Source organism: Coregonus lavaretus (assembly GCF_964263955.1).
Source record: "Coregonus lavaretus genome assembly, chromosome: 31".
In the NCBI taxonomy this organism is placed as follows: domain Eukaryota; kingdom Metazoa; phylum Chordata; class Actinopteri; order Salmoniformes; family Salmonidae; genus Coregonus; species Coregonus lavaretus.
The window spans coordinates 9,421,834-9,446,378 of record NC_140018.1 but is presented as its reverse complement, the minus strand read 5'-3'; the positions used below and the strand labels follow the sequence as shown (position 1 = coordinate 9,446,378).

Below are 24,545 nucleotides of genomic sequence, written 5' to 3'. Positions count from 1 at the left end.
GCTGTGTTGTGTTTCCTGACAAGTGCTGTGGACTATGCACTTTAGAAGCTGCCACTGGAAGAGCCACTGATCAAGCACGCACAATTTGTAGATGTACGGCAGAGGGCTGAAAGTGACATCGAAGATGTCCTGTACTTTGTTGAAAGGTTAGTTTTTTTTCTCTAATTATTGTCTATCATCTTAGCTAAAATACCCTGTGTTTTATGATGAGGTGTGTTCACTCCTAAACTGCACATTAGATATTCTTATGTGGCTTCTCCTCAAAGATGTGTATGAACTGCTGCTGGTTGATGACTATATACCTAAAACGTAACAACTTGTAACTCTACTTTCATAAATAGGTTTTCCCATCTCCTCCCATACCATGGGCCAGAGGAGCATGACCTTCTGGGTGAGGAGTTTCTAAATTATCAGACCATGCCAATGATATCCCTGCAGGACTAAACTGAAATGGAAAGCTTCTGGGCTGAAATGGCAACCCGGAAGCATAAGGTAAAAATCTTTTCATTTTTTGTCTTTCCTTTTGGCAGGTGTGGCTTGGCTACATCTGTTGCTTAAAATTGTTGCATGCATATATGTGTCATGCATGTTGCAAATGATGCATGTTTTTATCTGAACTTTGTTAATGGATCAACCTACAGTATACTTACAGTATTAATCAATCAAAAATCAAGGTATGTTTTTCCATTGTGTTTTGGTGCATTTTCCATAGGTGACAGGAGCCAAAGAATTCGAGAGGCTTGCTGCCGTCGCCAAGCTTGTCCTGGTGTTGCCCCATGCAAACGCAGATGCTGAGAGGGTGTTTTCAGTTGTGGGACTGAACAAAACCAGGAGAAGAAACAGCCTAGCATTGGATGGCACCCTGTCCTCAATAATGACCATAAAGATGGCCAATCTGGAGCCCTGCTTCAAATGGGAGACCCCCTCCGATATCATCAAGGCCTCCAAGAAGGCCACAGGCCAATATAACCATGCTGACAGATCATAGACAAGAGGCTCATTTGAGATGAGCCAGGTCTGCGCAGAATCGATCACCGGCGATCACCGCCCAATGCATGCTGGTTAGGTTTGTGTCCGACTTGATCCCGACTTTCTCGGACGTCATGCACACGTGGGCAACGATAACCTCATGAGATCAAGGCGGCCGCAGTTCTGAGACGCAGGCAGTGCAATTGCTTTTCACCGACTGCAGGACCCAGGCGGACCCAGGACAAAATCTCACTCCAAGGTTTTTTGAAAAGTTGGCAGGTATGAACTAGCTATTAGCCTAGCCAGCCTAGCCAATCACCACAGTTATGTTACCAGCTAGAACACAACTAACACAACACAACTAAAACATAACCGCAGATTAAAAGCAAAGAGAGAGGAGAGATTTACAGATTGACAGCTAGGGCCCATCCAGCTGAGTTAGCTACCAAAGCGAGGGGGAAGTGAAGGCGGGCGCTTCACCGTGAATCAGGGAAATCCAGCACTTGGTCTGGAATGTAATTACATGCTAGCATGGCTAGTGGCTAACGTTAGCCAGCTTGAGCTAGCTACCGAGCTAGCATACGAATTTGGTAGCACAGCGTAGATCCTCCATATGGCATTGAGAAATAGTGCATTGTGGGTAGTTTAGAAAATATCCATAAATAAGTTATTAAATATGTAATAACCCAAAAACATAACTATGTTTGTACTTATAGGTAACCAGATCGTGACTGCAACTAAGTTACTAAATCTTTGACCACACTGTGTTGTTACATTGGTGAGTAAAAACTCCTACCCTTTAAATGAAGCAACATGCAAAGTTAATAATATGTGCATCCCAAATGGAACCCTATTCACTATGTAGTGCACTAGTTTCAATCAGAGCCCTATGGCCTCTGGTCAAAAGCAGTGCACTATATAGGGAATAGGGTGTAACCATTGTTTGTGCAGGAGTTCTCTTTTCTACAATGTAGAGAAATAGAAACCTTTGGCGCCGCCCTCTGCGAGCTGCTGTTGGACGTGCAGAGTAAAGAACATATGGGAGCCGCTGCAGGAGGACAATGTTGTGCTGATGTCACTGCGAGTTCCGCTGTTCGGGCCGTTGGCACGGTGACGTGATGCGATGGCTACATCCAGGAGGAAAGCAGCTTTCTCTGCGTTGGGGGCAGAAACCACATTGGTGTGCTGAAGCTGCAGGGAAGGAAGACAACATGGCATGTTTTATTTTATTTTATTATTTAGATTTAAAAAAATATATATATACAGTACCAGTCAAAAGTTTGGACACACCTACTCATTCAAGGGTTTTTCTTTATTTTTACTATTTTCTACATTGTAGAATACATTTACATTTATTATCAAGAGCGACTTACAGTTAGTGAGTGCACACATTTTCATACTGGCCCCCCGTGGGAAACTAACCCACAACCCTGGCGTTGCAAACGCCATGCTCTACCAACTGAGCTACAGGGGACTAATAATAGTGAAGAGATAAAATCTATTAAATAAGACATATGGAATCATGTAGTAACCAAAAAAGTGTTAAACAAATCAAAATATATTTTAGATTTTAGATTCTTCAAATAGCCACCCTTTGCCTTGATGACAGCTTTGCACACTCTTGGCATCCTCTCAAACAGCTTCATGAGGTAGTCACCTGGAATGCATTTCAATTAACAGGTGTGCCTTGTTAAAAGTTAATTTGTGGAATTTCTTTCCTTCTTAATGCGTTTGAGCCAATCAGTTGTGTTGTGACAAGGTAGGGGTGGTATACAGAAGATAGCCCTATTTGGTAAAAGACCAAGTCCATACTATGGCAAGAACAGCTCAAATAAGAAAAGAGAAACAACAGTCCATCATTACTTTAAGACATGAAGGTAAATCTGGAAAATGTCAAGAAGTTTCTTCAAGCGCAGTCGCAAAAACCATCAAGCGCTATGATGAAACTGGCTCTCATGAGGACCGCCACAGGAAAGGAAGACCCAGAGTTACCTCTGCTGCAGAGGATAAGTTAATTAGAGTTAATTGCACCTCAGATTGCAGCCCAAATAAATGCTTTACAGAGTTCAAGTAACAGACACATCTCAACATCAACTGTTCAGAGGAGACTGCATAAATCAGACCTTCATGGTTGAATTGCTGCAAATAAACCACTACTAAAGGACACCAATAAGAAGAAGAGACCTGCTTGGGCCAAGAAACATGAGCAATGGACATTAGACGGGTGGAAATCTGTCCTTTGGTCTGATGAGTCCAAATTGGAGATTTTTGGTTCAAACCGCCGTGTCTTTGTGAGACGCAGAGTAGGTGAACGGATGATCCCCGCATGTGTGAAGTATGGAGGAGGAGGTGTGATGGTGTGGGGGTGCTTTGCTGGTGACACTGTCTGTGATTTATTTAGAATTCAAGGTACACTTAACCAGCATGGCTACCACAGCATTCTGCAGCGATACACCATCCCATCTGGTTTGCGCTTAGTGGGACTATCATTTGTTTTTCAACAGGACAATGACCCAACACACCTCCAGGCTGTGTAAGGGCTATTTGACCAAGAAGGAGAGTGATGGAGTGCTGCATCATATGACTTGGCCTCCACAATCACCCGACCTCAACCCAATTGAGATGGTTTGGGATGAGTTGGACTGCAGAGTGAAGGAAAAGCAGCCAACAAGTGCTCAGCATATGTGGGAACTCCTTCAAGACATTTACATTTTAGTCATTTAGCAGATGCTCTTATCCAGAGCGACTTACAGTTAGTGAGTGCATACATATTTTTTTCATACTGGCCCCCCATGGGAATCGAACCCACAACCCTGGTGTTGCAAGTGCCATGCTCTACCAACTGAGCTACATGGGACCTATCACGAAGACTGTTGGAAAAGCATTCCAGGTGAAGCTGGTTGAGAGAATGCCAAGAGTGTGCAAAGCTGTCATCAAGGCAAAGGGTGGCTACTTTGAAGAATCTAAAATATAAAGTATAAAATATATTATGATTTGTTTAACACTTTTTTGGTTACTTCATGATTCCATATGTGTTATTTCATAGTTTAGATGTCTTCACTATTATTCTACAATATAGAAAATAGTAAAAATAAAGAAAAACCCTTGACTGAGTAGGTGTGTCCAAACTTATGACTGGTACTGTATATATTATGACAGAACAAAAAGGATGTGCCTTCAGAATGTATTCTCACCCCAAGATATTTTCAACATGTTGTTGTGTTACAGCCTGAATTTAACATTTATTACATTTAGATTTTGTGTCAATGGCCTACAAATAATACCCCAAAATGTCAAAGTGGAATTATGTTTTTAGACATTTTTACAAATTAATTAAAAATGAAAAGCTGAAATGTCTTGAGTCAATAAGTATTCAACCCATTTGTTATGTCAAGTCTAAATACGTTCAGGAGTAAAACTTTACTTAACAAGTCACACAATAAGTTGTATGGACTCTTATTGTAATAACTGTGTTTAACATGATTTTTGAATGACTACCTGTTACCCCACACATACAATATTATATAAGGTCCCTCAGTTGAGCAGTGATTTTCAAACACAGATTCAACCACAAATACCAGGTTGGTTTTCCAATGCCTCGCAAAGAAGGGCACCTATTGGTTGATGGGTTAAACATTTTAAAAAGCAGACACTGAATATCCCTTTGAGCATGATGAAGTAATCAATTACACTTTGGATGGTGTAGCAATACACCCAGTCACTACAAAGATACAGGCGTCCTTCCTAACTCAGTTGCCAGAGAGGAAGGAAACCGCTCAGGGATTTCACCATGAGGCCAATGGTGACTTTAAAACAGTTACCAAGTTTAATGGGTGTGATAAGAGAAAACTGAGGATAGATCAACAACATTGTAGTTACTCCACAATCGTAACCTAAATGACAGGGTGAAAAGAAGGAAGCCTGTACAGAATAAATATATTCCAAAACATGCATCCTGTTTGCAACAAGGCACTAAAGTAAAACTGCAAAAAATGTGGCAAAGAAATTAACTTTATGTCCTGAATACAAAGCGTTATGTTTGGGGCAAATCCAACACAACACATCCCTGAGTACCACTCTTCATAATTTCAAGCATGGTGGTGGCTGCATCATGTTATAGGTATGCTTGTCATTGGCAAGGACTAGAGAACAGACCTAAGCACAGGCAAAGTCCTAGAGGAAACCTGGCTCAGTCTGCTTTCCAACAGACACTGGTAGACAAATGTACCTTTCAGCAGGACAACCTAAAACACAAGGCCAAATACACACTGGAGATGCTTTCCAAGACGACATTAAATGTTCCTGAGTGCCTAGTTACAGTTTTGACTTTAATCTGCCTGAAATTCTATGGCAAGACTTGAAAATGGCAGTCTAGCAATTATTTTTTTGCAAATACTTACAATCCAGATGTGCAAAGCTCTTAGAGACTTACCCAGAAAGACTCACAGCTGTAATCGCTGACGAAGGTGATTCTAACATGTATTGACTCAGTGGTGTGAATACTTATCTAAATGAGATATTTCTGCATTTCCTTTTCAGTAAATTTGCAAAGATTTCTTAAACATGTTTTCACTTTGTGATTATGGGGTATTGTGTGTAGATGGGTGAGAAAAAAATATATTTAATCCATTTTGAATTCTGGCTGTAACACAACAAAATGTGGAATAAGTCAAGGGGTATGAATATTTTCTGAAGGCACTGTATGTAGAGAGGGAGAGAGGGGGATAGAGGAACTCTAGCACAGAATCCGGCCCTGCACAGCATGAATTGTAATATTAAATGTTGTTCAATGTGACAATGCCAATGTCATTATGTAACTGGGACTATGTAGCGTAAATACGTTAACTCCCACTACCTGGCTTTTTTGACAATACATCTGAATAAGGGATGAACTAGTGTATTTAGTTCATGACTGGGGCATTAACAAACAAAACACAGTCATTATACAAGATACCCTTAGTGTGACATGACACCTTAGTGGCATACTGTATGTAGTGATAACAGTGTAACTACAGCAGCACATGTTTTTCAATGTTCTTAAGACCTGGGGCTTCATTACGAAAATGTACTTATGCACAGATTTCACACTAATGCTGCACATAGAAAAGTTAAATGCAGAACTGACGATTCCATGTTCAGCATAACAAAGACTCAAGTCTGTTCTATAAGCGTTTCAAATTTCTATCTGACCTGAACAGTCCACAACAATAATACCATCGATCATAATTTACCTGCATTCCATAGATGGGGTCCCCATAGAAATATAGGTCTGCTGGTGGGCTGTCCTGGAGGTTGCCTGACAGTAAGTCCCTGATGACCTCGTTCTCCCCACAGACCTCCATAGCAGAGACAGACACAGCCAGGCTGGCCCCAGTCCTCTCCCTCCTCCTCTCCATGTGACTGTAGAACCAGGAGATGGCACAGGGGATGACCCCTAGACTCTGGCTACTGCTATCACTACCCATCATGGTGTGGGACTTCTCTGTTAAATACAGCAATAAGGCACACACAACACAGTCAGTTTGGGTTCTCTCTCTCTCCCTGCGTGTGTGTGTGTGTGTATGTGCGTGTGTGTGCGCGCGCGTGCGTGTATGTGTGTAAGTGTGTTTGTGTGTGTGTGTGCAGCACGCATGTGTGTGCGTGAGAGAGAGAGACAGAGAGAGAGAGAAAGCGAGAGCATCTTGGGAAACAACTTGTGGGAAGGGGGGCAGGGGTCAGAGTTGGTCTAATACCATGTTTCTTAAGACGAACATGATCTAATTACACAAATCACAACAGGCTCATTGGAACTGGCAGTATTTACAGTACTAGAGACCTTCAACTGCACTGCCATCCAGCATCTTTAGCAGACGCTTTTATCCAAAGCGACTTACAGTCATGTGTGCATAAATTTTTACGTATGGGTGGTCCCGGGGATCGAACCCACTACCCTGGCGTTACAAGCGCCATGCTCTACCAATTGAGCTACAGAAGACCACAATATTTCCCTGATTTTCAGAAGAAAATGTATTAATAATAACAGATTGGATTTACAAACAGCACTTTACATTGTATACCACTGTCACTTATTAGCAGACCCTTATCCTCCTCCATTACACTCTTTGAAAAAAGATGCCACTTAAATCAAAAAGGGTTCTTCCCTGATGCCCACAACGAACACTTTCGGAGCTTTTTTATGTAGTTTATTTATTCAGGGAAATCCCATTGAGACAATGCTCTCATTCCCAATGGTGCTCTGATCACAACAACCAATACAATGTAAAATAAAACAGAAATCAATATAAAACACAACATTTATGAAAAACAGTTACAATCCTCAGCTACTAGGTTAACACCCTAACACCCTAATTGAGATTAATTAGACTATCCTTACAAACAGGTCACCAGCTGAAGAAAAATGGTCATTAAAAGCACCACAAGTGTCCATTTTGTCTAGTATGGGACTAGAGGCTGTCAAAACCTGCTGGGGCAAAGAGGGGGTGGAGTTTTGTTTAAAAGATTTGACCACTTTCCAGAAATAAGATGGATTACCACCACTCTCTGATACACAATTCAAGAAATATGTTGATTTTGCTTTTCTAACAAGAGATAGACATCTATTTCTCAAGTGTCTGAAGGACCAATAAGACGTAGAATCAGTGAGCACGGTTAGATGCACACAATAATGCGATTATTGTGGATAGTCAGATTAATATAATAGTTTGTTTAAAACGTTTACATGCTTTGCAAGAACGATTTCCCTAATAATCGTGTTTACATGGAAACATCTGAAATCTGGCTACTGATGGGACTTTTTATCAATGTAAATCACCAATCAAAACAAACGTTCTACCACAGTGACTATGTTATTTTTTGCGAAGACTATTTGAGATGCGTTCTTTCAGTTTTTCTGAACTCACTTCACTCACGCATAAGAGGGAAGCTTGCGCTACCTGGTGCTGGCACATGTGCAGATCAAATATACCGCTGGAACGCTGATTAAGCTGTTTACATGTCCTAATGATGTGAAAGAATGCTTAGAAAACAAGCTGTTTAAATCAGCGTATGCTTACTTCAATTATGACCTGACGCCGATTAAGATAAACAGAGTAAGGTGTTTACATGACTAATGCCATATTCGGCCTTCTGCCATAATCAGGATAATATCAAATTATTAGTGTGCATGTAAATTTACTCAGTCAGTCTTGCTTTTAGCCCAAGCTACATTTCTTTCCTGTAATTTCACAGACAACTCATGCGTGAACCAAGGATTAGATCTGTCTTCACCCTTAGCATTTTGTGCAGCGCATGTTTATCTGCAACAGAGTTAAACAGGGATATAAAACAATAGGGCCTGATCCGAGTCAGTGATAGTTGACACAACCCACCAGTCACTCAACCTCAGCTCAGACAGAACATTTTGCTCATTAAAAGATTTATCTTTATAATAATGCATGAGCGAGATTTAGGTATCTTAACATCTCATATGCAGGCAACTGGAGAATGGTCACTGAACTCATTGGAAAATATCCCATTGACTGTAAACTTATGAGGGGTATTTGTTTGAATAATTTTTCGGGTTGTTTAAAGTTGGATTTAGCATAGTTAGACAGCAGGTCAGACAATTTGTTAAGAGCACATAAGGAGACTGAGGAAGGGCGATAAATTCCCATTAGTGTCAAATGGGCATTATTACCAAGGCCCACGTTTGGGACTAGACATTCAAATTGCTTAGGGACAGAGGTGGTACTGGATACAGGGGTCCCCTGTAGCTCAGTTGGTGGAGCATGGCGCTTGCAACGCCAGGGTTGTGGGTTCGTTTTCCACGGGGGGCCAGTATGAAAAATGTATGCACTCACTGTAAGTCGCTCTGGATAAGAGCGTCTGCTAAATGACAAAAAAATTAAAAATACAGAAACATTCAACGTTTTTGTTCGTTTTGGACTTCGCTGAGGGGTTTTTCGGCTGTTCGGGGACACAACATTTTTTCTGGAGGCAAGCCAAAGTTCGGAGCCGAAGTCTATGCCCCTTCGTCGGTGATTGGTCAACAGTAGGGATTCTTCAATAATGTTTTTGTTGTCATGCACGAGAGACGACTTGTTTTCATGCAATTTTTTTCATAGAAAAATAGTGCACCAAACATCTTATGTAGTCAGATGTAAAATTGCGTGACTAAGATCTCTTTGGCAAAAACAGATTTCTTGAGTTATCTTAGATTAATTCTGACTATTTTGAGGAAGTCTATACTGTCTTTGGCGTCTCAAAATGGAAAAACAGTACTATTGACGCTTTTTTCTCATTTTTCAAGCGAAGTTATTTTAAAGGAGTATGCGAGCACACTCGTTAGGTTCGGCTAGCAGAGTTCGGCTAGATTCCAGACGAATTGAGAATTGATTTAGTCCATTATTCATTGCAGAGGTTCATTCTGCGGAGGGAGAGAGAAAGATATCCCCTGGCAGCCGACCAGCCGCCATCTACACCACCTGACTAATTCAATCTGATTTATGGCCAGTGACGTCATGTGTAGTAGAAAGAGAGGGGGTTTATTTATTTGTGTAACACTGACAATCGTCTATTAAAAGCCTCCTCCTGCTTGACAAAATATTTTTGGTCTCGCCTCGTCGTGTTGACATGTTTCACGTGCGAAACATAGGTGGAAGAAGCTGGAAAACACTTGGGATTCATTATGGATGAATCTCCCGCTTTTACTTGTTGAAGAGGTGGAAGATGAACGAAATGGAAGAAGGGATAAATGAAGGAAGAGAGAATGGATGGGAACACCTCCATGTCACCACTGCTCCCAAAGGGAAGTGAGGGATAAAGGGAGATGGATGAAGCACCTCCTATGCCACCGCTCATAGGAAATAGATGGATGGAAGGGATGTATGAAAGAGATGGATCTGTTCCTTATGTAAAAGGGGTTGTGGTAATACCATCCTCCATATGAGGGTTGGTCATCCTGGCCACATACAGTCATTACTTACCCACTTCACCATGTCCAAAACACAGAATGCAGCCGTCTGCCCCGTTGACCACAGAACAGATGACGTCAGGCAGAATACCTACACACACCTCCGCCTGGTAGAGACAAAAAGGAGGGTGAAAAAATGAGAAAAGGAGGGTGAATCCATCCATCCACCTTAGCATTTAACCTGCTGTTAAAAACACAAATAAAACAAAAGTTGAGAAGAATGAATTAATAAAATGCTCTGGCTTAATGTGTCCGATCCATCAAACAACACTAACCCACAATGCTAGGAAAGGGAAGAGGCTGAGAGTCTAAGACATAGCGATGGCTATCTGGAAACTGCATTTAATGTCCCTTCAGTTTTCAGGTCAGCAGACAGAGATAACAAACCAACTGTACTGTGCTGTATCCACGGACCTGGGTTGACTCTGAGGGGTAGGCTGCGTCAAAGACATATGTCTTAGAGGGACTGCCCCAGCGTGTGTCGGTGTAGAGTTTGAGTGTAGCTGTTGATTGTGGTTGGTAGCTGGGTCCATCATGGTGACCCTTCTTTTAGCTGTGTCCACTCTGAGAATGGGTGGCTGGGGCTGGGAAGGGGGTACGGAGGAAGAGGGGCAGACTCGCAGCACCACTTTGACCTGTAGGGAGAGATTAAACCCGATGGTGAAGATTTGTCAAGTCCTTTTTCGGGGGGACGGTTGGGAGCTGGGATGAATGGATGTTGGGCAGAGGAGGGAAATGATGGACCTACTGTATGCATGAAGTTCTGTCGTCTGACTTTCTCTCCGTCGTAAAAGCTAAAAGAGTACTTAAAGAGGCAAGCAGCAGCTGTTGCATCCATTTTTGGACTTGTAAATTAATGATATGTACCCATTGATTCTTGAAGTATATACTGTAACTTATAAATGCCTCATGAGCTTAGTTCAACTGTTGTACCCCATCAGAACCCAAAATATAAGCTTGTTTTACTTCAATGTTTGTAAACAAATAACATGGTTCAAACTATCATTTTGATATCATGGATGGTCAGTCCTTGCATCTATAGCTCTGTCTTTGAATTTGAGAGTGGTTACATTTTTCCAGCGCCATCCCTCCACTTTCTCCTGAAACAGTGGTGGGGAGGACTCTTTGCTATTGTTTCAACTACTGATTGCCGCTTTAAATATTCCATATGGGAAAAACATCAGAAAACCGATAGAACCAAAAAGGCATAAAAATCCATGCATTATTAAATAATCTAAATCCTAAACAATAATGCCTAAAGCATCAGATGTGATTGTAGAATAGTCAAAGCAGCTGTCAATATGGGTCACAGGGAGGATCTGAAAAAGTGATCGTTATTAAAGCAGGTTGGAAATGACAGACACAGCAGTTGCTTTATACCTTGCCAGTCTCCCAGCTTTCCGGATTCTATTCGCTTCTATCCCCTGCTATTTATATGTTTCCTTTGAAAAGGTGTAAGAAGACGTTAAGCTAAACGTAAAAGGGATTTAGCACGGCTAGGCATCTGAGGAGAGATTTCGAACGTCACATATACTGGTGAATTGTATGAAATACGAAGGCAGCATACTTCTACAGCTCTGGACCCCTGCTGTTCACGAGATGGTATCTCTTTTATACTAACTTTGTTAAAAGAGAATTAGTATGTAGAGGAAAACCTGTACAGATGAAAGCAAAGTGTCTGTCACTCTGACTTCGACACCCATAGAGTAGTGGTAGAGAGGACAGAACTGGATTAACGGTTCATATAGGCTACACATTGGTGGTGGATGAGGTGAGTTTATGTACTATAAAGCATTGAGATCCTATAATTCGGTGACGTGATTCTATTTGTAATTGTATGCTCTAAAGTGTGAAAATAACTTTCAGCGTCTGTAAAAGCACTACATAACTCCAATCAATGATCAATTATTATTAATTCATTAGGCTATATCCTATATATCCTGAGTAAGAATGCTACGTTAACAGATTTCCACAGGTCCAGAGATTAACTCAGGAACATGGTGTATTTAAAGGCTCTGGGAGGTTTTATGTTCAGTTAGCTAAGACCCCAACAGCCACTTCACTAAGATCCCTCTGTGGTCTGACTCTGCACATGGACAGGAACAGAACCTCACAGAACCACTATATGAAGACAATGAACCACATAATAATGCTAAATGAATTTAACTGAACTTATAAAATCTGTAGCGGGTGATTTGGACGGAGTCAGGCGCAGGAGGTTAATACACAGAATAAATGGTTTATTCGGCAGATACAGCAGTATGCAGCAATGCGTAAAACACTACAGTGCGGTATAACGGCGCACTGGAGAAAAACAAAACACAGGGGTGAATATCCCGGCGATACCATACAATAAAGCTCCACCGAGATATCATCACCTCTACAGGAAAACAATCACACACAAAGACGTGGGGCAGAGGGAACACTTATACAGGTACTGATGAGGGGATATAAACCAGTTGTGTGTAAAAACAAGACAAAACAAATGGAATTATGAGATGAGGAGCGGCAGTGGCTAGAAGGCCGGTGACGACGAGCGCCGAAGCCTGCCCGAACAAGGAGAGGAGGCAGCTTCAGAGGAATTCGTGACAGTACTCCCCCCTTGACTTGCAGCTCCAGCAGCGCGCCGACACCGGCCTCGGGGACGGCCAGGAGGACGCGGAGCAGGGCGAGCCGGATGGCGACGGTGGAAATTCCGCAACAGGGAGGGATCGAGGACATCCCTCACCGGGACCCAGCACCGCTCCTCCGGACCGTACCCCTCCCACTCCACGAGGTACTGAAGGCCCCCTACCCGACTCCTTGAATCCAGGATGGAATGGACGGAGTATGCCGGGGCCCCCTCGATGTCCAGAGGGGGTGGACGACCTCCCGCACCTCAGACTACTGGAGCAGACCAGCCACCACCAGCCTAAGGAGAGACACGTGAAACGAGGGGTTAATACGGTAATCAGGAGGGAGTAGTAACCTATACGTATACTCGTTTACTCTCCTCAGGACTTTGAACGGCCCCATAAACCGCAGGCTCAGCTTCCGGCAGGGCAGGCGGATCACCCGGTACAAAGACCGGGGCTTCACTGCGGTGGCGGTCATCATTGGCCTTCTTGCGATGCACGGCACGCTGGAGGTGGACGTGGGCAGCATTCCACGTCTCCTCCGTGCGCTGAAACCAGTCATCCACCGCAGGAGCTTTGGTCTGGCTCTGATGCCACGGTGCCAGAACTGGCTGATGACCTAAAACACATTGAAATGGAGATAGGTTAGTGGAGGAGTGGCGGAGAGAGTTCTGGGCATATTCGGCCCATGGCAAGAACACCGACCACTCCCCCGGCCGGTCCTAGCAGTAGGACCGCAGGAACCTACCCACATCCTGATTCACCCATTCCACCTGCCCATTAGATAAGGGGTGAAACGCAGAGGTCAGGCTGACCGAGACCCCCAGACGTTCCATGAACGCCTTTCAGACCCTGGACGTAAACTGGGGCCCCAGTCAGACACTATGTCCTCTGGCACCCCGTAGTAACAGAAGATGTGAGTAAACAGGGCTTCCGCAGTTTGCAGGGCCGTGGGGAGACCGGGCAGAGGAAGGAGATGGCAGGCTTTAGAAAAGCGGTCCACAATGACCAGGATGGTGGTGTTACCCTGAGAGAGGGGAAGATCAGTTAGGTAGACAATTGATAAGTGGGACCATGGCCGTTGTGGAACTGGTTAGGGATGTAACTTACCTGCTGGAAGGTGCCTAGGTGGCTTACTCTGGGCACACACCGAGCAGGTGGAGACATACACCCTCACGTCCTTAGCCAAGGTAGGCCACCAGTACTTCCCGGTCAGGCAGCGCACTGTACGGCCGATGCCTGGGTGACCAGAGGAGGGGGACGTGTGTGCCCAATAGATAAGACGATCACAGACAATAGATGTCATGTACCGCAGCCCAGCTCGGCACTGAGTTGGAGATGGCTCTGTGCGTAATGCCCGCTATATGTCCGCGTCCACGGCCCACACTACCAGCAACTCTGCCTAGAAGGTCAGCATCCCGGAGTCACCACTTCACTGTTGACGTTGTGACTGGTGTTTTGCGGGTACAATTTAATGAAGCTGCCAGTTGAGGACCTGTGAGGCATCTGTTTCTCAAACTAGACACATGTATTTGTCCTCTTGCTCAGTTGTGCACCAGGGCCTCCCACTCCTCTTTCTATTCTGGTTAGAGCCAGTGTGCGCTGTTCTGTGAAGGGAATAGTACGCAGAGTTGTACGAGATCTTCAGTTTCTTGGCAATTTCTCGCATGGAATAGCCTTCATTACTCAGAACGAGTTACTCAGACGAGTTTCAGAAGAAAGTTATTTGTTTCTGGCCATTTTGAGCCTGTAATCGAACCCACAATTGCCGATGCTCCAGATACTCAACTAGTCTCAAGAAGGCCTGTTTAAACAGTTTTCAGCTGTGCTAACACAATTGCAAAAGGGTTTTCTAATTATCAATTAGCCTTTTAAAATGATAAACTTGGATTAGCAAACACAACATGCCATTGGAACACAGGACTGATGGTTGCTGATAATGGGCCTCTGTATGCCTATGTAGATATTCCATAAAAAATCTGCCGTTTCCAGCTACAATAGCCATCTACAACATTAACAATGTCTACACTGTATTTCTGATCTATTTTATTTTATTTTAATGGACAAAAAAATTGCTTTTCTTTCGAAAACAAGGACATTTCTAAGTGACCCCAAACTTTTCAACGGTAGTGTACATACAGTGCCTTCGTAAAGTATTCAGACCCTTTTACTTTTTCCAATTTTTTTTACGTTACAGCCTTATTCTAAAATGGATTAAATCAAAAGAAATCCTCAGCAATCTACACACAATACCCCATAATGACAAAGCGAAAAAAGGTTTTTAGAAATGTTTGCAAATGTATAGAAAATAAAATAATAAAATACCTTATTTACATAAGTATTTAGACCCTTTGCTATGAGTCTCGAAATTGAGCTCAGGTGCATCCTGTTTCCATTGATCATCCTTGAGATGTTTCTACAACCTGATTGGAGTCCACCTGTGGTAAATTCAATTGATTTAACATGATTTGGAAAGGCACACACCTGTCTATAAAAGGTTCCACAGTTGACAGTGCATGTCAGAGCAAACCATGAGATCGAAGGAATTATCCGTAGAGCTCCGAGACAGGATTGTGTCGAGGCACAGCTCTGGGGAAGGGTACCAAAACATTTCTGCAGCATTGAAGGTCCCCAAGAACACAGTGGCCTCCATCAATTCTTAAATGGAAGAAGTTTGGAACCACCAAGACTCTTCCTAGAGCTGGCCGCCCGGCCAATCTGAGCAATCGGGGGAGAAGGGCCTTGGTCAGGGAGGTGACCAAGAACCAGATGGTCACTCTGACAGAGCTCTAGAGTTCCTCTGTGGAGATGGGAGAACCTTCCAGAAGGACAACCATCTCTGCAGCACTCCACCAATCAGGCCTTTATGGTAGAGTGGCCAGACGGAAGCCACTCCTCAGTAAAAAGGCATATGACAGCCCTCTTGGAGTTTGTCAAAAAGCACCTAAAGACTCTCAGACCATGAGAAACAAGATTCTCTGGATTGATGAAACCAAGATTGAACTCTATGTCCTGAATGCAAAGCGTCACGTCTGGAGGAAACCTGGCACCATCCCTACGGTGAAGCATGGTGGTGGCAGCATCATGCTGTGGTGATGTTTTTCAGCAGCAGGAACTGGGAGACTAGTCAAGATCAAGGCAAAGATGAACAGAGCAAAGTAGAGAGAGATCCTTGATGAAAACCTGCTCCAGAGCGCTCAGAACCTCAGACTGGGGTGAAGGTTCACCTTCCAACAGGACAACGACCCTAAGCACACAGCCAAGACAACGCAGGAGTGGCTTCGGGACAAGTCTCAATGTCATTGAGTGGCCCAGCCAGAGCCCGGACTTGCACCCGTTCGAACATCTCTAGAGAGACCTGAAAATAGCTGTGCAGAAACGCTCCCCATCCAACCTGACAGAGCTTAAGAGGATCTGCAGAGAAGAATGGGAGAAACTTCCAAAATACAGGTTTGCCAAGCTTGTAGCGTCATACCCAAGAAGACTCGTTGCTGTAATCGCTGCCAAAGGTGCTTCAACAAAGTACTGAGTAAACGGTCTGAATACTTATGTAAATGTTCTATTTCCATTTTTTATATTTAATAAATTAGCAAACATTTCTAATAACCTGTTTTTGCTTAGTTATTATGGGGTATTGTGATGGGATGGGATGGGATGGGATGGGATGAGATGGGATGGGATGAGATGAGATGGGATGGGATGAGATGGGATTAGATGTGATGGGATGAGATGGCGCCCTGGCCTGTTATCTGTAACTCTAGACTAGCCGCAGCAGACCAATTTCCTCTACAGCAATGGCTATACCCCAGAGGGGGAGGGCAGAAACCGAAAGGGCATCAGCACCACATTATAGCATATGATGTTAACATTATAAGTGGTGATATAGAAACTTCTTCACTCCCCCACACAGCCACTCGCTTTATGACTCTGGAAACACTTCTAAGCAAATGGTTGTGGGAGAACTATTTATTTATTAATTTGTTTGTTTATTTATTAAATGTTTTATTTAAACATGCATTTTAACATTTATTTAGTCAGGAAAGTAATTGAGAACAAATTATATTTTACAATAATGACCTGGTTGGTCAAGACTGAAGTAAACCATTGAGTACAGTTGGTTACCTTGCTAACATTAGGTGCATCTTTGACTCTGTTGGCAGCTTGAAGGAGGCAGGTGGGGATTGGGGGTGGAGACCTCTGGATGATGCCCCTGTAGCAGGTGGTGTAATGGGGGCGAGGACCCACGGGAGAGGGGGCGGACCTTTGGCCCTTCCTCCTCGACGTCAGGTTCATTTTCTGGGCTGCCCTGTGGAAAGACAGGATGTGGACCTTTCAAAAACACAGTAGGTACATTCTCAATGATGATTGAGAAACAGATTGATTGAGAAACAGATTAATTATGTAAGATTTGTTTTAATCATTCATTTAAAAAATACCTGAAGGAACCCATGTCTACTCTGTAGACATCTAACTGACCAGCTTTACACATACAGTACCTGAACAGAAAGGACAAGGTTGCAGGAGTCATTGGACTGCTCTGAACCGGCACAGTCTCACTCTGTCCCTCTGAGAACTCCTCTGAAAACTGTGGAGAGAAGGAGAAGGATCATCTTTAGGTTTAGAATATCCATAGCCCTTGGCGGTCCTGTCTGTTTGGGCTAGTAGCCAACTCCTCTTTGAGTTTGTTCAATGTCATGCCAAAGTATGGCTTCACAATGATAGAAGAATTGGCTGGTATGGGACCAGGCTAGATTAGTCAGAAGGTTAAAATTGGCATTTTGCCTAATACCAACCGAGACTGAATAAAAGCTCACAGAGTAGAACTAAGGCAATTAGACCAAGAGTGGCTCATCAGTGGTTCATCTGTAGATGTGGGGCATTAGGATGAAAGCACATTGGGTTAATGGGACATTCATCATATAGCTCTACATATAGACTAGTAGTGTCACACATGGGACATATAGATAGGTTGAATTGAGACATGACTCAGACATTCAGACAGAGCCCCTACTGAACATACTCTGAACGTACTGCATCTCACTGTTACACACCACATACTCCCGAGGCAGAGGATGTGTGTGAAGAGTCCCACTCAGAACTCAATGCTGCTTTCCCTTCCCTCCAGCCCTGGTGTGTGTGTGTGTGTGTGTGTGTGTGTGTGTGTGTGTTACATTGACAGGAAGCTGTGGCCTTCTCTCTACTCCCTGTATGTGTTCATATGAAGTCTTGGCTGAGAGCGAAAATGACAGCCAGAGACTTGTTTTATAGTGGCCCCCTCTGCAGCTCTACTGTCTCATCAATGTTTCAGCTTTCTAGGGCAAGATAACAACCATGTTCTCGTCTCTCTACTGCTACTGGAGACATCCAGCCATGTAATACCAATTAGAGCCATGACGGACCCTGGGGCATGACTGACATGTGGAATGAGATAAGGGGGTTGGAGGGTGCAGGGTAAAGTTAAGTTCTTCCACTACTCTTCTTTTTTGTTTTATACCCCTCCCCAATGAACTGATGGAGATATACAGTGAGGGAAAAAAGTATTTGATCCCCTGCTGATTTTGTACATTTGCCCACTGACAAAGAAATGATCAGTCTATCATTTTAATGGTAGGTTTATTTGAACAGTGAGAGACAGAATAACAACAACAAAATCCAGAAAAAAGCATGTCAAAAATGTTAAAAATTGATTTGCATTTTAATGAGGGAAATAAGTATTTAACCACTCTGCAAAACATGATTTTGTACTTGGTGGTTAAACCCTTGTTGGCAATCACAGAGGTCAGACGTTTCTTGTAGTTGGCCACCAGGTTTGCACACATCTCAGGAGGGATTTTGTCCCACTCCTCTTTGCAGATCTTCTCCAAGTCATTAAGGTTTCGAGGCTGACGTTTGGCAACTCGAACCTTCAGCTCCCTCCACAGATTTTCTATGGGATTAAGGTCTGGAGACTGACTAGGCCACTCCAGGACCTTAATGTGCTTCTTCTTGAGCCGCTCCTTTGTTGCCTTGGCCGTGTGATTTGGGTCATTGTCATGCTGGAATACCCATCCACGACCCATTTTCAATGCCCTGGCTGAGGGAAGGAGGTTCTCACCCAAGATTTGACGGTACATGGCCCCGTCCACAGTCCCTTTGATGCGGTGAAGTTGTCCTGTCCCCTTAGCAGAAAAACACCCCCAAAGCATAATGTTTCCACCTCTATGTTTGACGGTGGGGATGGTGTTCTTGGGGTCATAGGCAGCATTCCTCCTCCTCCAAACACGGCGAGTTGAGTTGATGCCAAAGAGCTCCATTTTGGTCTCATCTGACCACAACACTTTCACCCAGTTCTCCTCTGAATCATTCAGATGTTCATTGGCAAACTTCAGACGGGCATGTATATGTGCTTTCTTGAGCAGGGGGACCTTGCGGGCGCTGCAGGATTTCAGTCCTTCACGGCGTAGTGTGTTACCAATTGTTTTCTTGGTGACTATGGTCCCAGCTGCCTTGAGATCATTGACAAGATCCTCCCGTGTAGTTCTGGGCTGATTCCTCACCGTTCTCATGATCATTGCAACTCCACGAGGTGAGATCTTGCAAGGAGCCCCAGGCCGAGGGAGAGTTATTTTGTGTTTCTTCCACTTGCGAATAATCGCACCAACTGTTGTCACCTTCTCACCAAGCTGCTTGGCGATGGTCTTGTAGCCCATTCCAGGCTTGTGTAGGTCTACAATCTTGTCCCTGACATCCTTGGAGAGCTCTTTGGTCTTGGCCATGCTGGAGAGTTTGGAATCATATTGATTGATTGCTTCTGTGGACAGGTGTCTTTTATACAGGTAACAAGCTGAGATTAGGAGCACTCCCTTTAAGAGTGTGCTCTTAATCTCAGCTCGTTACATGTATAACAGACACCTGGGAGCCAGAAATCTTTCTGATTGAGAGGGGTCAAATACTTATTTCCCTCAATAAAATGCAAATCAATTTATAACATTTTTGACATGCGTTTTTCTGGATTTTTTTGTTGTTATTCTGTCTCTCACTGTTCAAATAAATCTACCATTAAAATTATAGACTGATCATGTCTTTGTCAGTGGACAAACGTATAAAATCAGCAGGGGATCAAATCCTTTACTCCCTCACTGTAGGCTGAGTCCCAAATGGTACTCTATTCCCTATATAGTACACTATTTTTGACCAGAGCCCTACCATAGACGGTCAAAAGTAGTGCGCTAAATAGGGAATATGGTGCCATTTGGGAAGCATGCATAGATACAGTATAAGCATCTCTGTCTGAACAAGCTACTGTAGCCTACTAAAGGCCCCTCAAATGCTTTCCATCCATCCACTCCCGTCCTGGCTGTATTAACCGGCTAGCACTGTGGGGGTTATAGTACTGCACTATGAATATTTCACCAGTCGTTTTTATATGAGCCGGCTGGATCTAATTGGGGCTGATTGGACGCCATAAATCACATGACTGACAGTGACAACACTCTCTATAAGAGTATCCCTTTAATCCTCCTCTCCTCTTCCCTCCTCTCCTCTCCTCTCCTCTCTTCTCCTCTCCCCTTCACTCCTCTTCCCTCCTCTCCTCTCCTCTTCCCTCCTCTCCTCTTCCCTCCTCTCCTCTCCTCCTCTCCTCTTCCCTCCTCTCCTCATCCCTCCTCTCCTCTTCTCATCCCTCCTCTCCTCATCCCTCCTCTCCTCTCCTCCCTCCTCTCCTCTTCCCTCCTCTTCCCTCCTCTCCTCTCCTCCTCTCTCCTCTTCCCTCCTCCTCCCTCCTGTCCTCATCACTCCTCTCCTCCTCCCTCCTCTTCCCTCCTCTCCTCTTCCCTCCTCTCCTCTTCCCTCTTCTCTGACAGTGACAACACTCTCTATAAGAGTATCCTTTTAATCCTCCTCTCCTCTCCCCTCCTCTCCTCTCCTCTCTTCTACTCTCCCCTTCACTCCTCTTCCCTCCTCTCCCCTTCACTCCTCTTCCCTCCTCTCCTCTTCCCTCCTCTCCTCTTCCCTCCTCTCCTCTCCCCTCCCCTTCACTCCTCTTCCCTCCTCTCCCCTTCACTCCTCTTCCCTCCTCTCCTCTTCCCTCCTCTCCTCTCCCCTCCTCTTCCCTCCTCTCCTCTTCCCTGCTCCTCTCCTCTCTTCTCCTCTTCTCTTCCCTCCTCTCCTCTCTCCTCCTCTTCCCTCCTCTTCCCTCCTCCTCCCTCCTCTCCTCTTCCCTCCTCTCCTCTCCTCTCCTCCCTCCTCTCCTCTCTTCCCTCCTCTCCTCCTCCCTCCAGTCCTCCTCTCCTCATCCCTCCTCTCCTCATCCCTCCTCTCCTCTTCCATCCTCTCCTCTTCCATCCTCTCCTCTCCTCCTCCTCCTCTCCTCATCCCTCCTCCTCTCATTTCCTCATCTTGTCTCTCCTCCTCTCCTCTCCCCCCTTTCCTCTCCGCTCATCTCCTCTCCTCTCGTTTCTCCTCTCCTCTCCTCTCCACTCCTCTCATTTCCTCCTCTTGTTTCTCCTCTCCTTTCCTCTCCTCCTAATCACAGGCTGACAGTGACAACACTTTCTATAAGAGCATTATCTCCTCAGGCCTTACAGATAGCTAAGTCCATAAAAGGATGTGCAAGCAGGGGATGTGCCATGACCTACTCTGTTACAGCATTCTGAATGTATTCAGATCCCTTTACATTTTCCACATTTTGTTACGCTACAGCCTTATTCTAAAATGGATTAAATTACTTGTTTTCCTCATCAATCTACACACAATACCCCATAATGACAAAGCAAAAACAGGTTTTTAGAAATTTTTGCAAATGTATTAAAAACAGAAATAATTTATTTAAGTATCTGCAGCATTAAAGGTACTCAAGAACACAGTGGCCTCCATCATTCTTAAATGGAAGAAGTTTGGAACCACCCAGACTCTTCCTAGGGCTGGCCGCCTGGCCAAACTGAGCAATTGGTGGAGAAGGGCCTTGGTCAGGGAGGTGACCAAGAACCCGATGGTCACTCTGATAGAGCTCCGGAGTTCCTCTGTGGAGATGGGAGAATCATCCAGAAGGACAACCATCTCTGCAGCACACCACCAATCAGGCCTTTATGGTAGAGTGGCCAAATGGATTCCACTCCTCAGTAAAAGGCACATGACAGCCCACTTGGAGTTTGCCAAAAGGCACCTAATTTATACATTAGCAACATTTTCTAAAAACCTGTTTTTGCTTTGTCATTATGGGGTATTGTGTGTAGATTGATGAGGAAAACAAACAATTTAATACATTTTAGAATAAGGCTGTAATGTAACAGAATGTGGAAAAAGTCAAGGGGTCTGAATACTTTTTAAATGTGCTGTAAGTCATATTAACGGTGGATACTACAGTCGTCAGAGCAAGGTCTTGATATACAGCTTTTAGATGTACAGTACCCTTACCTGGTAGGGGATGTGTCATGACATTGTCTTGCAATGGTTGATATAGCCTCCATTATAATCCATAATAATGAAAGCTACAACCATATCAGAGCAATGTCATGATATACAGCTTATAGGCTTTAGATGTAGACTGTAGAGTACCTGGTAGGGGAAGATTGGGACTCCGTTATTGCTTGACATTGATATGGAGGAGGCCAGGTGCTGCTGCTCCTCAACCCATCTATCAATCCTGGAGGAGGGCTTCAAGACCCTCTTAGGGTGTGTCTTGGGGGAGTTTTGGGTCCTGCTGGAGGCTGAGAGGTGGGGGTTTGGTGCTACTGTGTTGAAGGTGGTGGATCCAGATCCAGGGGAGGGCTTGGCAGGGGTGCTCTGGCTCCTGGAAAAGGCTGAGAGGTGGGGGCTAGACTGTGCTGTTTTGGTGGAGATGGATCCAGGAAGGGGCTTGGCGATAGGTGGAGTGGCCCACTTGGCACGCTCCTCCCTGGCTAGGATCAGGTGGATGGCCTCCTGCTTCAGCTGGATCAGGTGGGCACCACAGACGTCACAGCCACTCTGCTCCTCCTCCACAGCCCAGTTGCCTATGGTAGTGCTGTGGGCTTGGAGGTTGTCGTGGAGATAGGCTGACAAGGTTGAATCCTATAGAGTGAACGTAAAAGGGATATATAATATGGTTCTATGCATCAAGTCTAATTAAATCACAAAAATAACCCAACACAGTGAATTACAAAAGTGGAAAACGTTGATAATTGATCACCATTGAAGACTGACATTGAGGAAACTATGTATCAAAATGTGGCACGGTAACAAGTACCCTGATTTCCAGAATCAATCATTATAATGGCATCTGTCAGAGAACAGAGATGGTGGCATGGCATACATTCATTTCTGTGTCCTTGTACTCCCTTAACTTCCGTTCCAAAACGTATCTCTCGCAAGCTGTTAACGTCAATGAACCACATTCTGAGTCCCAAACTACTGTACTATTGCAAAAAACAAAGTCAACCAGAAAAAGCAGATGTGCCCAAACAAACTCCAACCCAAAAGCTGAGACATCAGGTTTATTTTAAAACATCCTGTTCTATTTCATGTCCCTCTCTGTAGGAGAGGTAAGCAAATGTTTTATGTTGCCTCTGCTGATGAGGTTATAGGGGTTTCAGTTGTTTTATTAAAATATTTATATCAGTTTGAATCAGTTCACACTAGGGATATCCTCTATGAGTCTGAATGACTAGAACTGGTGTCTGCTACAAATTCAAAATCAGAAAAAAATGTCTAAGTATGTGACAATCAATGTTGATTAGGCTTTGTTAATAAACAGCTCAAATGTGTGGCAAATCCTAAAATCTTTGGCAAATCCTCTAAGTCACATTTTCTGACCATTTAAATTCAAAACCTCTTAAATTGTTCCTATATGGCATTGGTTATAAAGTATATTGTATCACTACAAGTATGCTACTACTTACTACATAGAACACATTTCCAGAGAAAGTGATGCAGTGATCAGCCTACCTTGCATAAGACATATTGAGGAATGATGAGGCTCAGTGCCTGTCTCTTCAGTGCAGCCACAGTTGCGGTGCAATGCTCACAAATAACTTTTCCGTCAGATTTCCGAACACTCCAACTTCCCACCACGGTGTGTCCAACAGTGCCAAATCCACTGGCACTCACAGGACATCTGGAACCGGCACAGGGTCCCGCCAGAGACCCCCTGGATAGGAAATCTGTCCTCGGACACAAAGCTCCATGAGGGTCGGTGTTGGATCCTTCGCCTCCTGTTGATTTCCAGTCCTCGTGCAGTACTGTACCGCTCACAGTCTGAGTCTCAGAGTAGAATCTGGTTGATTTACATTGAGGAGCATCTGTTGTCTGTGAAATATACACAAATACCTCCTTAATAAACTGCAGACAAGAAAACAATCATGACTACACTCTTAGAAAATAGGTTTGAAAAAGGGTATGGGCTGTCCCCATATGATAACCCTTTTTGGTTCCAGGTAGAACCCTTTTGGGTTCCATGTAGAATCCTCTGTGGAAAGGGTTCTACATGGAACCTAAAAGGGTTCTTCAAAGGTTTATCCTATGGTGACAGTAGAATAACCCTTTTAGGGTCTAGATAGCACCTTTTTTTCTGAGTGTACCATGATATCATCATGACATAAATTCAACCTAATGTTTTCAAAGCATATTAGTCATCAAATAATAAGTAGATACTTAGGCTGTGGGTTGCACAGTTCTATCTAAACTACTTAAGATAAATACTGAATGTGAAAAAAACATGTTTGTTCATATTAAATCAAGCGTTCCTTACCCAATACCTTCGGTTCCCTGCTGTGGGACATCTCTCCTTCTCTCTCCTAGTGACAGATGCCATAGCAATAGGTTGTTGACTATAAAGGAAAATGTAACAAAGCCAAAGACAAGGATAAAGGATATGCTGTCTACTTTAGTCAGTCATGGTTTTTTTTTGTACATGGGTAAAAAAAAAATAAGTAAAGATATTAAGCAATTATGTTATTCTAACCAAGTCCTCGAACTTGCGCGACTTGTCATGTTGAGCTAGTGGTGGCGATGTGAATGAAGGCGAGCGTGCGGGCACACTACTGATTGCGTTTCTT

The 24,545-nt window shown here is 43.9% G+C and overlaps 1 protein-coding gene across 1 annotated transcript in view; it reads right to left on the bottom strand.

The window, feature by feature from the left end:
- LOC311106760 (kinesin-like protein KIF26B) overlaps positions 1–24,301 on the bottom strand; it is a gene marked incomplete at both ends in the record, with an annotated part of 42,692 nt that extends 18,391 nt beyond the window's left edge. The window contains 10 exon segments of the mRNA XM_084149154.1: positions 1,956–2,160; positions 6,201–6,451; positions 9,933–10,026; positions 10,334–10,386; positions 10,389–10,554; positions 16,657–16,840; positions 17,031–17,119; positions 22,069–22,563; positions 23,437–23,793; positions 24,239–24,301. Of these exon segments, the coding sequence (XP_084005280.1) occupies positions 1,956–2,160; positions 6,201–6,451; positions 9,933–10,026; positions 10,334–10,386; positions 10,389–10,554; positions 16,657–16,840; positions 17,031–17,119; positions 22,069–22,563; positions 23,437–23,793; positions 24,239–24,301 (1,957 nt within the window).
- Between the last annotated feature and the right edge of the window lie 244 nt (positions 24,302–24,545).